At 56.7% G+C, this 13552-nt stretch overlaps 1 protein-coding gene across 1 annotated transcript; it reads right to left on the minus strand.

Annotated features, from left to right (window-relative positions):
- Positions 1–442: 442 nt before the first annotated feature.
- Positions 443–748, minus strand: LOC143169378 (feather keratin Cos1-1/Cos1-3/Cos2-1-like). Its single transcript, XM_076356710.1, has one exon. It carries the CDS (start codon positions 746–748, stop codon positions 443–445), a length of 306 nt encoding a protein of 101 aa, XP_076212825.1.
- Positions 749–13552: the final 12804 nt, after the last annotated feature.

The raw sequence follows: 13552 nt of genomic DNA on the forward strand, positions 1-13552 counted from the left end.
TCCTTGTGCCCTCACCCCCTTCCACCCCTCAGCAACACCCTTCTCCTTTGGCAGCTTGGGGAGTGCCCACAGAGGGAAGGACCACATGGAGGCCAGGCTTGAATGCAGCAGAACTTTAATCAGTCAAAAGAGGGAAACAAAGTCACTCCGAGTGGAGGACAGCAGTGCAGGGAGCCCTGGGGGCAGCCGAGAGTCTACGCTCCTTGGCCGTGGAGAAGTTCCTGCGTGATGTCTGTCTGCCTGCCCCATAGAGGGAGACGGGCCCCACCAGGCTGGCCCTGGTGGGAGCTTGCTGCCAAGGGGAACCAAAGCAAACAAAGAAAAGGGAGAGAAAGGCAAGGTCGGTCAGCTATGCTGAAAACAAAATCCAGAAGATCGATCCTCTGCCCAGCACCGTGTTCTGAGTTCCTCAAGGTGTCTCCCTGGGGCTTGCCCAGCGTCTTTAGCAGGGGAGGCACCTTCTGCCACCGTAGCGGCTGGAAATGCCAGAGAGGTCACAGCACCCAGAGGTGATGGGCACTCCATCACAGCTGAGGATGCTGCCAACAGCAGCGGAGGTGGAGGAGCCCACAACGGTGTTCTGTGGGAAGGAGCTGAGGATGGGGCCAGGCAGGGTCACCACCACGGGAGAGGGCTGGATGACGACGGTGGAGTTCTGGCACTGCCTGACACAGGGCTCATTGCAGCTGTTGGCCAGTGGGGTGGGGCCGCAGGGCCGGCATGGCAGGCACTGGTTGTAGCAGGACATGTCTCTGGGCTGGAGGTGCACCTGGGAGAGAGGACAGGGAGGAAGCACAGTACAAGGGTGCTTGAGGAGCAGCCTGGTTACACTCTCACAAAGGAGACAAGGCCACTACTGAGTGGGGAGCTGGAAGGTGTGCCAGGAGCCACACAGTCTTCATTGCCCTACAAAGAGTAGCCTGGCACAGCGAGGCTCTCTCTGAATTCATAAACCAAAAGCCACCTCAGCCACATCCCAGCCTCTCTCTAAGCAGACCTTCTCACTGCTTCCCTCTCTCATGACAGGAAAATTCAATTCCCAGCACAGGCCAGAGCCAATATCAGCTGAGATGTCCATCGAGAAAAGATCTCGCTTTGGAAAAGAAGGAGAAGGGGCTTCAGACTCACCTGGCTCCCAAGGAGAAGGAGGCAAGAGAAGTGGATGGGAGAGCAGGGACTTGGGCTGGCTTTTATGCCTGCCCTTCAGTGCCGCAGGACCAGAGGCACCCTTTGCAGAGGTAACAATTTTCTGACAAGCTCATCTTGAATGCAAACCATCACAGCTAATGATATGGGCTGTGCTTTGATTCCCTGCACTGTTGCCTTTTCATGTCCAGGTTTGTGCCATGACCATTCCCCAGTGAAGGCTTCTTGAGCACTGGGATGAAAGGCCCTGGGATTTCTTGGGCAGGAATGCAGCAGTGCGGGCAGAAGACTCAGCTCAAGGGCTGGACGGGTCCAAGCAGGCAAGTGACATCAGCCTGGGTCAGTCTGGTGGGGCTGTTTGCAGTGTCATTCTCAGGAAGAAGTGCCAGCAATCTTCAGCTGGACACCATGGGCTCTCGTGCATGAGGACATGCCATGTCCTTCTCTTTCCCTCCCTCCTCAGCTCACTCTGATTCCTGGTCACCTGTTGTTGCCTCCCCAGGTATATGCGTTGTGCTGCTACGTTTTGACTCCATCCTGCCTAACACTGCCCAGTCCCCAGGGATCTTCAGCACAGTCCATGGGCTGTTGTGTTCCAATGTCTGTTCTTGTCTTGTGTGTACTTGTAAGCAGCCAGGTTTGTGTGAATGCACGTGGGAGCACAAATTTGTGCATAATTCCATGCGGGTGTGCATGAGCCTGTGTGTGTGTGTGTGTCCTTGTGTGTCACTCATCACGAGGGAATGTGCTGCTCATGGCAGAGAGAGACACTCTCCACTGCTCCCTCCATGAGCACGACAGGGCAGCAGGTTCCCAGGGTCAGAAGGAGCCTGAGCGCAATCCCAACGGTGATGGCACCAGCCTGCTAGAGATCTGTCCAGGGAAGGGGCACTGAAATGCAGCCCCTGTCTCCTGAGCCCTCCTTTTCGTTTCCAAAGCTCACACTCCGCTGCTGCCCATTTCAGGCCCCAACAAGGATGGTTTCACTCCAGCTTGGATCCTCGGTTGAATTCAGTGTAACAACATTGGGAGTGCCTCAGCATGGCTGGCAGTCCCCCCTGCCTGCCTCTCCAGGCCAGGACACAGCTGCTCTCCCCAGTGCTAGAGAGTTCAAAAGGATGGGGATGGCTTTATGGGCAGGGAGAAAGGCTGAGGAATCCTGCTGACCATGTGCTGGCCATCCCTGAGTGGAGGGATGGGGAGGAAAGAGGAAGGGAGGGAAGGGGAGGGAAGGGAAGGGAAGGGGAGGGGAGGGGAGGGGTGTATCTAGAGTTTAGCAAGACCTTTGACAGCCTCTCTCATACTTCCTTTATGACCAAATCAGTGACAAATGCGTTCAGTGATAAGGTGGGTGGAAAACTGGCTGGACTACCAGGCTCAGAGAGTTCTGACCTTGGTCCAAAGCCCAGATGGCTGACACGTATTAGTGGGGTCTAGTAGTAGGGATCAGCAGTAGGACCAATACTGTTTGATGTTTTCATGAACACCATGAGTACTGGGCAGTGGGGAACTCCCAGCAAGTCTCTGGATAACACCCAGCGAGGGGAACGGGCCGGAACTGTCACACACGGCTCCTGTTCAGAGGACCTGGACAGGCTGGAAAAATGGGCTGACTGGAACCTCCTGAAGGCCAAAAAGAGTAAGGGCAAGGTTTTGCATCTGATGGAGGAACCAGCCCATGCAGTCACGCAGGCTGGGGGCTGGCTGCCTGGGAAACAGATCCACAGGAAAGCATGTGTGGTTTTAGGAGACACCCAGCTGAACATGAGACAGCAGTGTGCCCTTGCAGCAAAGGTGGTCAAATGCATCCTGAGCTGTGTTAGTCAAAGTGTTGCCAGCAGGTCCAGGAAAGTGACCCTGCCCCTCTGGCCCTTGTGAGACCACATCTGGAGGACTGCGTCCAGGTTGGGGCTCCCTGCTCTAAGAAGGGTATCGACATACTGACGTGAGTGCAACAAAGGCCACTGAGTCGATTAGGGGGCTGACAAACATGATGTGCGTGGAGAGTGTGAGAGAACTGGGCCTGCCCATCTTGGAGAAGAGAAGGCTCAGGGGAGACCTTCTTGCTTTCCACAACTGCTTTTTCAGAGGTGACATAGAAGATGGACCTAGTCTCTGGAAGTGCCCAGGAGACAGGACATTGGGAGTTCTGATTAAGCAATAGGCTAAAAGAAATAGTGAGGAAAGGAACGGGTTTCCCAGGTTGTACAATGTCCATCCTGGAAGGTGTTTAAGAACAGACTGAATGTGACCTTGAGCAACCTGGAACTAACGGGATCTGTTCCAAACAGGGGGTTGATCTAGATGACCTCTGCAGGTCCCTTCTCACCTACATTCTGACTGTGAAATTCCCACCTTGCCCCTGTCCTCCCTGACCCCTGCACGCCCACGGGCACATGTGCCCTCACGCCCCCTCTGCCACAGCACAACTCTTAGCCATTGTGCTGGGACTGCGGAGGGGCAGCTGAAGGGAGGCTCTCAGCCTCCTCCCTGCCATCCGCAGGGAATCAGTGGCTGCTGTTTCCAGCCCCTGAGCTGGGAGACAGCCATGGGAAGCTGGTCCATCTCCTGGGTCAGGGCCCTGCAGCTGTCCCCGGCTGCAGCGGGCACTGTGCACGCTTGTTCTTGCTGGGGAGCCCTGGCTGGAGGAGGGGAAGAGTCCACTTCCCAGGACAGCAGCTTGTGGCCCTGCAGAGCCACCGAGCACTCTTAGCCCGGGCGAGACCCCGGGCGGCGCCGGCGCAGGGCTCAGCCCCGGGGCGGAGCTGGCGGCGGCGGAGAGGAGAGGAGAGGAGGCGGGGGAGAGGAGGCGGCGGTGCCGGAGCAGAGAGCCGGGGCTGGCGGGGGGCAGCGAGGCGCGGGCGGCGGAGCGGCGGCATGCGGCGGTGCCGGGGCGCAGGGCTGGCGGGGCTGGCCGCGGTGCTCCTGGGTGCGCGGGGCTGGCGGCGGGGGCCGGGGCTGGGCCTGGGCCTGGGGTGGCCCCCGCAGCTCCCTCGAGCCTGCCGTCCCCTCTGGCTTCTTCACGGACCTCTGCCCCCGAACCATCCTCCCGTCCAGCCCTCCCTCTGCTGCCATCCCACGTTCCCCCAGAAAACTCATCGCTCTAGCCTTTCTCCAGGCCTCCCTGTTTCCTTCCTTTCCTCTGTGTCTTGCCGTATAACTCATGCGGTCATCCCTTCCCCCTCGCTACTTTATTTCTCTTTCCTTTATCCCCCTTTTTTTCTTCAACGCCTCCACCCTTCCAGCTATCCTTCACGCATTCACCTCGCCACCATCTATTAATGGACACTTCCATTAGTGCACATGTTGACATCCTCTGGAAACTCTTCTCATCATCTCTCTTTGTTCCTGACTGCTTCTGCGGGATTTGGTCTGGGAAACAGCAGGCAGGGCTGGGCACAAAGCAGGGTTTGACTGGTTTTCCTTCTTTTTCTCCTTTTTCTCCTCGGCAGTGGCTGCGGGCAGAGCCCAGGTGCAGCAGGAGCCGTTGGCAGAGACCACCGAGGGCACCGGCATCAGCATCAACTGCTCGCACCCCAACATGCAAACCGGGGACACCATCTACTGGTTCCGTCAGCTCCCGGGCCGAGGCCCCGCATTCATCGCGCTCGCTCTTAAAGGGTCCAAAGATCTGCAGGACCCTCCGGGGCGGCTGTCGGTGGCGGCAGACCGCCGGTCCAGCGCCCTGCGGCTCGCCCGGCCCCGGCGCGGGGACGCGGCGGTGTATTACTGCGCCCTGGGAGACACGGGGAGAGGAGCCGGGGCTGCGGCCGGGCACGAACCGCCGCGGGCGGGGCCGGGCGCGTGTGTCGGGGGCGGGGGGACAGCCCCGGCCGGGCCCGCCAGGGGGCGCTGCCGCTCAGCCCGCCGGGGCCGCCTCGCCCCGCCCGGCCCCGCCCGGCCCCGGGGCGGTTCCCCCGCCCCACCGGCACGGGCTTCAGCACCGGCACCGGCATCGGTACTGGCACCGGCACCGGGACTGCCGAGGCCCCGCAGCCCCCGCCGAGGCCCCGCAGCCCCGGGAGGTCCCCCCGACGCGGCTCCAGAGCCGCCCACCGGGCAGAAACCTTCTCCCGCCCCTCCCCCCCCCCCCCGATCACCCCCGCACTCCCACCGGGAGGCAGGCTGAAATCCCCCGCCACAGTGGCGGCGGCGCGGAATGAATCGCGACGGGAGCGGTGGCAGTGTCCGGCGGTGCCCGGGAAGGAGCGGTTGCAGCTGCCGGCCCCGCTGGCTCCCGGCGAGGAGTAGCGCCTTTCTGCTCTGCACGGGGAGGCGGGCAGCAGAGACCCTCCTGCCCACGGGCAGCCGGGCAGCCCTCGGTCCTGCCGCACGAACCGGGCACTGCTGCTGCTCAACGGGCAGGGGCTGGGGATCTCTTCCACCCCTCTGATGTAGCCGGGCCCTGTTAGAACAGAAAGACCCAACTGGTACAGTGCAAATACAAGCCTTTGCTTTGAGACCACAAGCAGAAGTGGTTTCTTGCCGGTAACCTTGTAAATAGGCTCAGATACACAATTACAAACTGAAGCCTCCAGCTCCACAGCCCGCTTCCAAGGCGCTCCTGCTGGTGTTGGAAAGGCATCCTGTAGAGCTGGCAGCTCCACCTTGGCACCAACATGAGAAGGAGATACTGATTGTCACAGACGCCTTCAAGTGTATCCCACAGTGGCTGGTGTTCAGGACATAGAGCTTGTTGCACAGGATTCCCCTTAACCTCAGACTGAGAGCCTTTGGTGTTGAAGTGAAGTCCAGGAGATAGGAGGGAAGCTTGAGCTGGGCACTTGTTGAAGGACACATCTGAGACTCAAGCTCAGACCTCAGGAGAGAGCCACGAAGAGATCAGCTAAGTTGCCCTGCGGGGCTGAAGGTCTGAGGTGAGTGAGAGCTGGAAAGAGGCCTCTGGGCATGGGGTCCTGGGCCCAGTCGGTCCCCAGAGAGGCCTGTGTGGCTGTAGGAGCTGACACAGCTGTGAAAGTCCATGTTCACAGGCTTCAGAGGCAGAGAAGAAAGGTTGGGCCCTCTTCCCTGCCTCAGCTGGGGACTGTTGTGGCAGCTATGGTTGTACTACAAGGGAACTCCTGGCAGGTCTGCAGTCATTGGAGAGCAGAGGGCAGCCCACCGTCCTTCTGCCATGGCCTCGACTGTACTGGCACCGGCACCGGGCCCGCCGACGCCCCACAGCCCCTGCGCCCCACAGCCTTGATCCTTTCCTTTCCTTGTCTGTGCTCCTTCCCCTAAACATCCCATGTTTTGCATGATGCCAAAGTACTTTTTCACTGCATCCCGTAAGGAGTCTAATCCCCCTGTAGGCAGAAACACCCCTGAGTTTATAGGGTGATCACCTCACCCTTCTGGGAGGTGTCATCCCTAGGCAAGGGGTCGATCATAATGCCCTAAGGGTTAGTGAGGAGGTTGCAGTAAAGAGGGTTGTGCTGGATGTCCTCCTGCCAAAGAGAAGCGGTGTGTCTGACTCTGGGAAGGGGTGTTTACAGCAGGTGCTGTTCCCAGAGACGTTTCCCTTGAAGAGCCTCATCCGTGGCCTGGGAGAAGGGAGAGAAAACCCCTGTGGGGACAGGGAGTCAGACTCCTGCTTGCAGTGCCTTTGGCTGTTCCTGGTTCTACCTCCTTTCAGACTCTACCGAGGGACAAGGAGCACGTTGGGTGGTGCAAAGGGGCCTGTCTCCATCCCCGAGAGTGGTGGGTGCACCCTGCCTGTGGTTGGGCACTGGATGGCAGAAGTAGTTCACCATGGACACTCCTCCCTTGCTGGGGGCTGGTTGGGCTGGTTGGGATCTCCAGGAGGAGCAATAAGCCGGGAAACAGCCTGCAGCCTCCTCTTGCCTGACAGCAGGCGGCTTGAGCTCTTCCTTTAGGCTCTTACATGATTCTTTTTTTTTCTGGCAATGTGACCTGGAGCTGAGAGGCAGCGCTTCTACACCAGAGTATGTCTGCTTGAGAGGATACTCAAGCACCTTCAGACTTGGAGGGCTGAGAAAAGCCCAGCTGTGGCCTGACTGCCCAAAGATGAGCCTGGCCAGTGCTGAACAACCTCCTCTTGGCCCTTGCAAACCTGGAATGCAGTAAGGGTCGCGATTTGGTGCCTGTCTTTCCTTGGGCTGTGCGCTTTAACAACTTTAATTAGTCTCCCTACAGAGCCTCCTCGTGGCAGAGGTGTGGAGTCCCAAGCCCTCCTGTCTGCAGCAGCAGGGAGAGAGTTTTGCTCCACCCTCTGCACTGAGGTTTGGCCGGTGCTTTGGGCTGGCAGAGGGAGGAGAAGTGGTGAACCTGCAAGCTTCAGCTCCCTCTTTCTCTGAGGTCCCTGGACGTGCCGTGTGTGGGAGAGTGTGACATGGGACTGTCATATTCTGGTGAGACGCCACGTTCAGGCTGGGGAGGAGCAGAGCAAGAGGTTGTCCTGCCAGTGGTGGGAGGGGACATTCAAGTTTGACTCTGCAGGAAACTGGGAGTGATTCCGTAGGGAGAGCAGGGACTGCAGGTGGAAATGGAAAATCACCTGGGAGATGTCAGCTGTAATGGGGATGGAAGGAGGAAGAAGACTCTGCACATCCCTTCTAGTGTTCACAAGTACCTTTCTATGGGTTATTTTTGCACAGGTGTTTAGAGAAAGAGAGAGCTGCTAGGGTAGAGTCCAACACTAGGAATGGAAACTTCTCTCCCAGGCATATTTGACAAAATGCTGTCAGCCTGTGTAGGAATGGCCAAAATTGTTAGGGGAAGGCTGGGTGAATGCAGGGTGTGTTGAAATTCCTTTCTGGCTTTACAGGTCATGCGCAGAAGAACTCTGTGCTCCAGTTCCCTCCAGAAAGGACCATCCAGGCAGGACACAACACAACGCTGCACTGCAATTTCTCCACCAGCAGTTCCAGTCCCTACGTCTACTGGTACCAGCAGCTCCCAAACCAGTCCCCTCAGATGCTGCTGTGGGGGAGCAAGTACAAAGCTCATGTGGATTCAGGGAGGTTCTCCTCCGTGCTGTCTGCAGAGGCCTCCCAGGTGCTTCTGCATGTGCGGGATGCCGAGCTCCAGGACAACGCTCTCTACCTCTGCGTGCTGAGCCCACATCCATGCCCTCAGTGTGCAGCACTGCGCAAGAAGGGGAGGGTGTACCCTGGGAAGTGACTCCCTCCCCATCACTCCTTGTGTGTAGCTGTAAGCTCATCCTGCCCCGGAACCGCACACTGGCGCTGTGGTGAGGCTGGATCTCTGCCTCCCCAGCCTGTGCAGCAGGGAGAAAATCTGAGCATATTTCAGTGAGTCAAACAATTGGTTATGCTGGAAGGCACCTTTTGAGATCATGCAGTCCCTGCTCAAGCTGGGTCAGGTAGAGCAGGTTGCCCAGGACCATGCTTGGTTGGGTTTTTAAACTGGTGCCCACTGCCTCTTCTCCTGTCAGTGGGCACTACTGAGAAGACTCTCTTCTTCATTCCCTCCCATCAGCTATTTAAACACATTGCCAAGGTCTCCAAAGAACCTTCTCTTCCCCAGACCAAACACTGCCAGCCCTCTCAGCTGATCCTCATAGGAAAGATGCTCCAGTCCCTGCACCATTTTGCTGGGCTCACTCTGACATCTTTCTTGTACTGGGGAGCCCAGAAATGGAGCCAGCACTCCAGACGTGGCCTCACCAGCACTGAGTAGAGAGGAAGGATCAGGTCCCTTGTCCTGCTGGCAACACTCTTCCTACTGCAGCCCAGGATGCTGCTGGCCTTCCTTGCCAGCAGGGTGCATTGCCACAGCAGACTCAGGAACACCCCTGAGCCGCTGAAACTGAGCGGGACACAGCAGTGAGTATTCAGGAGAAGTATCCCAGCTGCTTGTCCAGCTCTGACTCTTCCCTCAGTGTCCATCAATGACCACTGTTGGGGAAGGGGGCTCAGTAGGCCATGACAGCGGATGTTTGCAGCGAGGCCTTCAGAGGTGACAAAGAAAGCTCAGTCTCTGTCCCTGGAGAAAAATGTCTCTGTGAGGTACTGGAAGGTGGCTGAGAAGCCCCATGCCCACCTGGATGGGGTAAGAATGATAACATTTGGATCCCACCTGGAGGTAGAATTCAGGTCTGTTTTCATGCTGGGATGTTTCCAAAGACCTGTGAGAGGTTTCAGGATCTTGCAGGAAATGCAGGACATCTGGGAGGTCAAACAATAAATATGTTGGAATTTGGGGGTGTAAACTAACTCCCTCCACAATGACATTTCAAGTGACCTGAGTGCTTTTTCACACCCACATTACTTCTGACACTGGTTGCTCATTTGGCCAGTCTTTCCCTTTTCCTTCATGTTTGTAACTTCTCAGGTGTCCTGAAAAGTGACTGCCATGGCTTAGCATTGCTGCAGGCATTGCAGGGAGACACTTGAAAGGCTGAGCTCAACATGGGGTTTGCCCCCAGAGCCTAGTCTCAAAAGGCCCCATTTTCTCCTGGGACAGGAGCCTTTCAGTGTCTTGAGGAACTCACACACCTGAGGAACTTGAGCAGAGGCCACTGTCAGGGCATGTGGAAGGTGAGAGTGGCTGCTTCACTAAGGCTGTCAGATCAAGTCCCTTTTCCTCTCAAAGGGGAGAACAAGTAAAAGGGAAAGTGATAAGCCAAGCACACAATGACAGCAATCTCTGAGTAAGTGATAAGGGAGACAAGGAGGGAGAGCAGAGCTCTGCAGCCTCTAATTGATGGGCCATGAGGAAACTATGGGTGTGGCTCTGAAGTGGGTCAGGCTGAGTTTATGACAATTATGGATGTTTGAGGTGGGTCCTGTGGGACTAGGCTACACTTATTAAGGAGTACTTAGGAGAAGGGTCAAAGGTGGGGGGAAAGAGAGGACTGGGGAGGAGCAAGGGGAGGCAATAGAGGAAGGAGAAAAGGAGGTACCTGTACCTAAGCAGGGGCTGGTCATGCACTTGTTGGGAGGAGCCCTGTGCCTGATCACCACAGTCCCCCCTGCCTTCTTATTAAACCCTTTCTTAACCATCTTCACTCCCTTTCCCATGTGTGAGTGCTGCAAGGTCTGAGTGCCAGGAACTGGAGAGACTGGTGTGAAAGAGGGATCTGGGTGCCAGTAACTGGGCAAACAACCAGTGGCCATAGGGATTGTAGGCCTGGGTGCCGGCAACTGGATGGACCCAAGGGGTGTGCTGCAAGGTCTAAGTGCCAGCAACTGGAGAAGAGGCCTCTGGTCACAGGGCCTGTCGGTCTCTGTGCCAGCAGCTGGAGGGACTGGGGTGTAAGGCAAGTCTGGGTGCCCGCAACTGGAGAGGGAAGAACATGTCACAGAGCTCACACCTCTTGCTGTCAGCAACTGCAGGGACCACATTGCACCTGTATGTGTGGCAAGCCTAAGAACCAGTGACTGGAGGGACCTCAGTGTGTTTCTAGTTTTTTTTCGTGAACGGAACCCGATGTGCATGAGTGTGTATGTGGCTTTTGCTATCATATTTCAGTTTGGCCTAGCCAGTGAGTGGGAGGAAAAGCCGTCTCTGAAGTCTGAGACAGGGGTGGGTAAGGGAGCCCAAGGCCAGCACATGGCTATTAGACAGGCTGATATTACCAAGCTGTGGTAATGTTTGAGGGATCTGCAATTGTGGGGGTGATTGTGAGAGGAGTGGGTGATTGCATGCATCTGTTTGCTAGTGGACATGAGGCTGGCCTAGCCAGAGAGAAGGAGGAGACCCAGGTGCTGGGCAAGAGGGCCCAGGCTCCAGGCAGGGCTATTAGATGGGCTGAGGGCCTGTGCTGATGTCTGAGGGATGCACAAATGTGGGTGTGCTGGTGACTGCAGAGGGTGAGGGGGTGTGTGTTTTCACTAGGGAACTGCATGTCACAGACATACTGGAGACAGTCACACAAAGGGCTACTTTGATGATGAAGAGACTGGAGCATCTCTGACATGGTGATAGGCTGAGTGAGCTGGGACTGTTCAGCACAGAGAAGAGAAGTCTCAGGGGAGATCTCATCCATGTGTGCAAATATCTGAAGGGAGGCTGTGAAGAGGGGGGAGCCAGGCTCTTCTCCATGGTGCCCAGTGACAGGCCAAGAGGCATTTGGCACAAACCGAAACAAAGGAGGCTCTGTCTGAGCACCAGGAAACGCTTTTTCACTGTGAGGGTGAGGGAGCACTGGCACAGGATGCCCAGGGAGGTTGTGGAGAAGTTTGGAATTGTGGGGTTTTTTAACGATGGGGGTGGAGCATGGGTGTAGATAGATCCCAGTAAGAATGGGACTCTGGCTCCACAGAGTGCTGATTAAAATACCATTAGCTGGAGATAACAAAGAGGGTAAAAGGGGAGAGCAGGTTATGCCCCTCCAGATGCTGGGAACCCTGAGTTCTGTGGGTCTGTGCCTACTCAGGTCAGGTTAACTTAACAATAATGAACAGTTTGTCATCTCTGCCATGACTGGTGCATGGGATCACATTGGAGTTGATCTGGAAAGGGGGTGGGAGTAGGGCATCCCACCTGCCCACCCCTTCACATGCCCTTTCAGCTCTGGGGTGCAGGGCTGCCCTATCCCCACCCCTCACAGTGCAGCACTCCAATGGGTCCCCTATGTGCTCCCTGGGATAGGGGATGACCCACTGACCCCTCATCTTGTTCCCTGCTGACCCCTCACCCTTTCCCCAAGAGTAGGCGTAGGTTGTCCTTGACATCTCTGCGTTTGTGGCATCTAACAGCAGCACTGCTGCCAGGTTCCTCTCTCGCACTGTCGGTTATTCCAGCAGAAGACGACACAGCCAGCACTCCTGGGCTGCTGCACGGCAGGGTTCATCTCCTATTTTGGGGGATTTGGGGGAGAGGCCTTGTTCCCAGGCAGGTGAGGAAAGAAAGGGGAGAAGTGAGAGAAATAGAGGAGACTTCTGTTCCTAGAAGAAATAGCAGTGTCCCCAGAGAGCTGAGGACCCCAGAGGAAGATGTGAAACCTCAGTGGGGAGGAAACCCCTGACCTCCCAAATGGCCCAGCAGTGGGTGTGCAGAAGAGCAGGCGATTCTAGCTGGGGAGGTGAGGGCTCCACTGCGAGCTGACCGGGAACAGCCCCTTCCCACGACTGGGGCCCCCAGGGCCCCTGAGGGAGCCACAGGTGTTGCTGCTGGAGGAGGGAGAAACCCCGAAGGAGCATTTCAGGCACAGGAAGAACAGATCACTTCTCTTCCCCGCTTCTTCCTCCGCTCCCCCAACAGAGTCGTTTCCGGCAGCTCTGTTATCTCGGGGCTGGGAGGTGGTTTTCTGACTCTCTCTCACTCAGCCAACAGGCAGGTCGGTCTCGACATGCACCTCGGCTATCTCGTCCTCACGGCTTTCCTGGGGCGACTGCTGGGTAAGTCCTGCCTTTTCATCAACGTATACTTCTTCTTCCCCTGTGCAAACCCTCACCAGCCTTACCCGGTCCATATGGGGAACTACTCTTGAATTACAGGAAAACATTGGGAAATGCTGCCTCCCATTTGTGGTTTTGCACTGGTTCTCTCAAGATGCCCTTACTGTTGGAAAGAAGAGAGTTGAGATACCTCAGAGCCCTTCTCCATCTTTTCTCTCCCCTTCACTCCATCTCTCTCTGCCTTTCTCTTCTGATCCACCTGATGTCACCATAAGAGATCTCAGCTGTCTCTGCAGCCCCACATTTCCCCCTGGCCAACACAAATTAGCAGATCTTGTCAAAGCTGCCCCAGGGACTTCAAAGCTCTCATCCCATTGACATTAATAGGGTGTCCCATTCTGCTTCCTGGCTGGCACATACCTGCCGTGGCTTCCAGTTTTCTCCTGGTTGTTGACACAGCCAGGGCTCCCTCTTTCTACCATTCAGCTCAGCATTACTTGGGGAGCTAGGAGCGCTCTGAGATGACAGGGATGGGGAAGCAGGATGAATCTTTTTGCCATAGCTCCTCAGGCCTCTCAACCTGCTGGAGGGGTGCTGGGCCCAGCACACAAAGGTCAGGCATGACAGGCTGTTCCCTGGTCCTCTGGGCAGTAGGAGAAGGAGCAGGGAGGACAAGCAGGGACAGAGCACAGCTCTCCTCAGGATCCACGCTGGGCTGAGAGCTCTGAGCTCCTGCCCAAAATCACTTGCCCAGGCCTCAAGAATTTCCAGAAGGGCAAGGGACAGGGAGCCTTCTCCATCAGGGTTTTGCATCCACTCTTGGTTTGCTGCCTGGAGCCTTTCCCTGCCAAGCTGCTGACCTTCACTTTCTTCCAGGCACCATGGGGCAGACCACCGTCACCCAGCAAGAAGGACAAGTCACAGTGAAGCAGAGACACACCTTCCAGACAACCTGCACATACCAGACCTCTGACTTTTATGGCTTGCTCTGGTACCAGCAGAGGAAAGGCCAAGCTCCCCAGCTGGTCTCGTATCAGGCAGCATCTGGCCCCAGGCGGAGCGGCCGTTTCACCACGCTG

The sequence above is a fragment of the Aptenodytes patagonicus genome, chromosome 20 (assembly GCF_965638725.1).
Source record: "Aptenodytes patagonicus chromosome 20, bAptPat1.pri.cur, whole genome shotgun sequence".
Classification (NCBI taxonomy): Eukaryota; Metazoa; Chordata; class Aves; order Sphenisciformes; family Spheniscidae; genus Aptenodytes; species Aptenodytes patagonicus.

Coding starts and splice junctions, on each gene's coding strand:
- LOC143169378 (XM_076356710.1), bottom strand. CDS start 748: ATGTCCTGCTACAACCAGTGCCTGCCATGCCGGCCCTGCGGCCCCACC.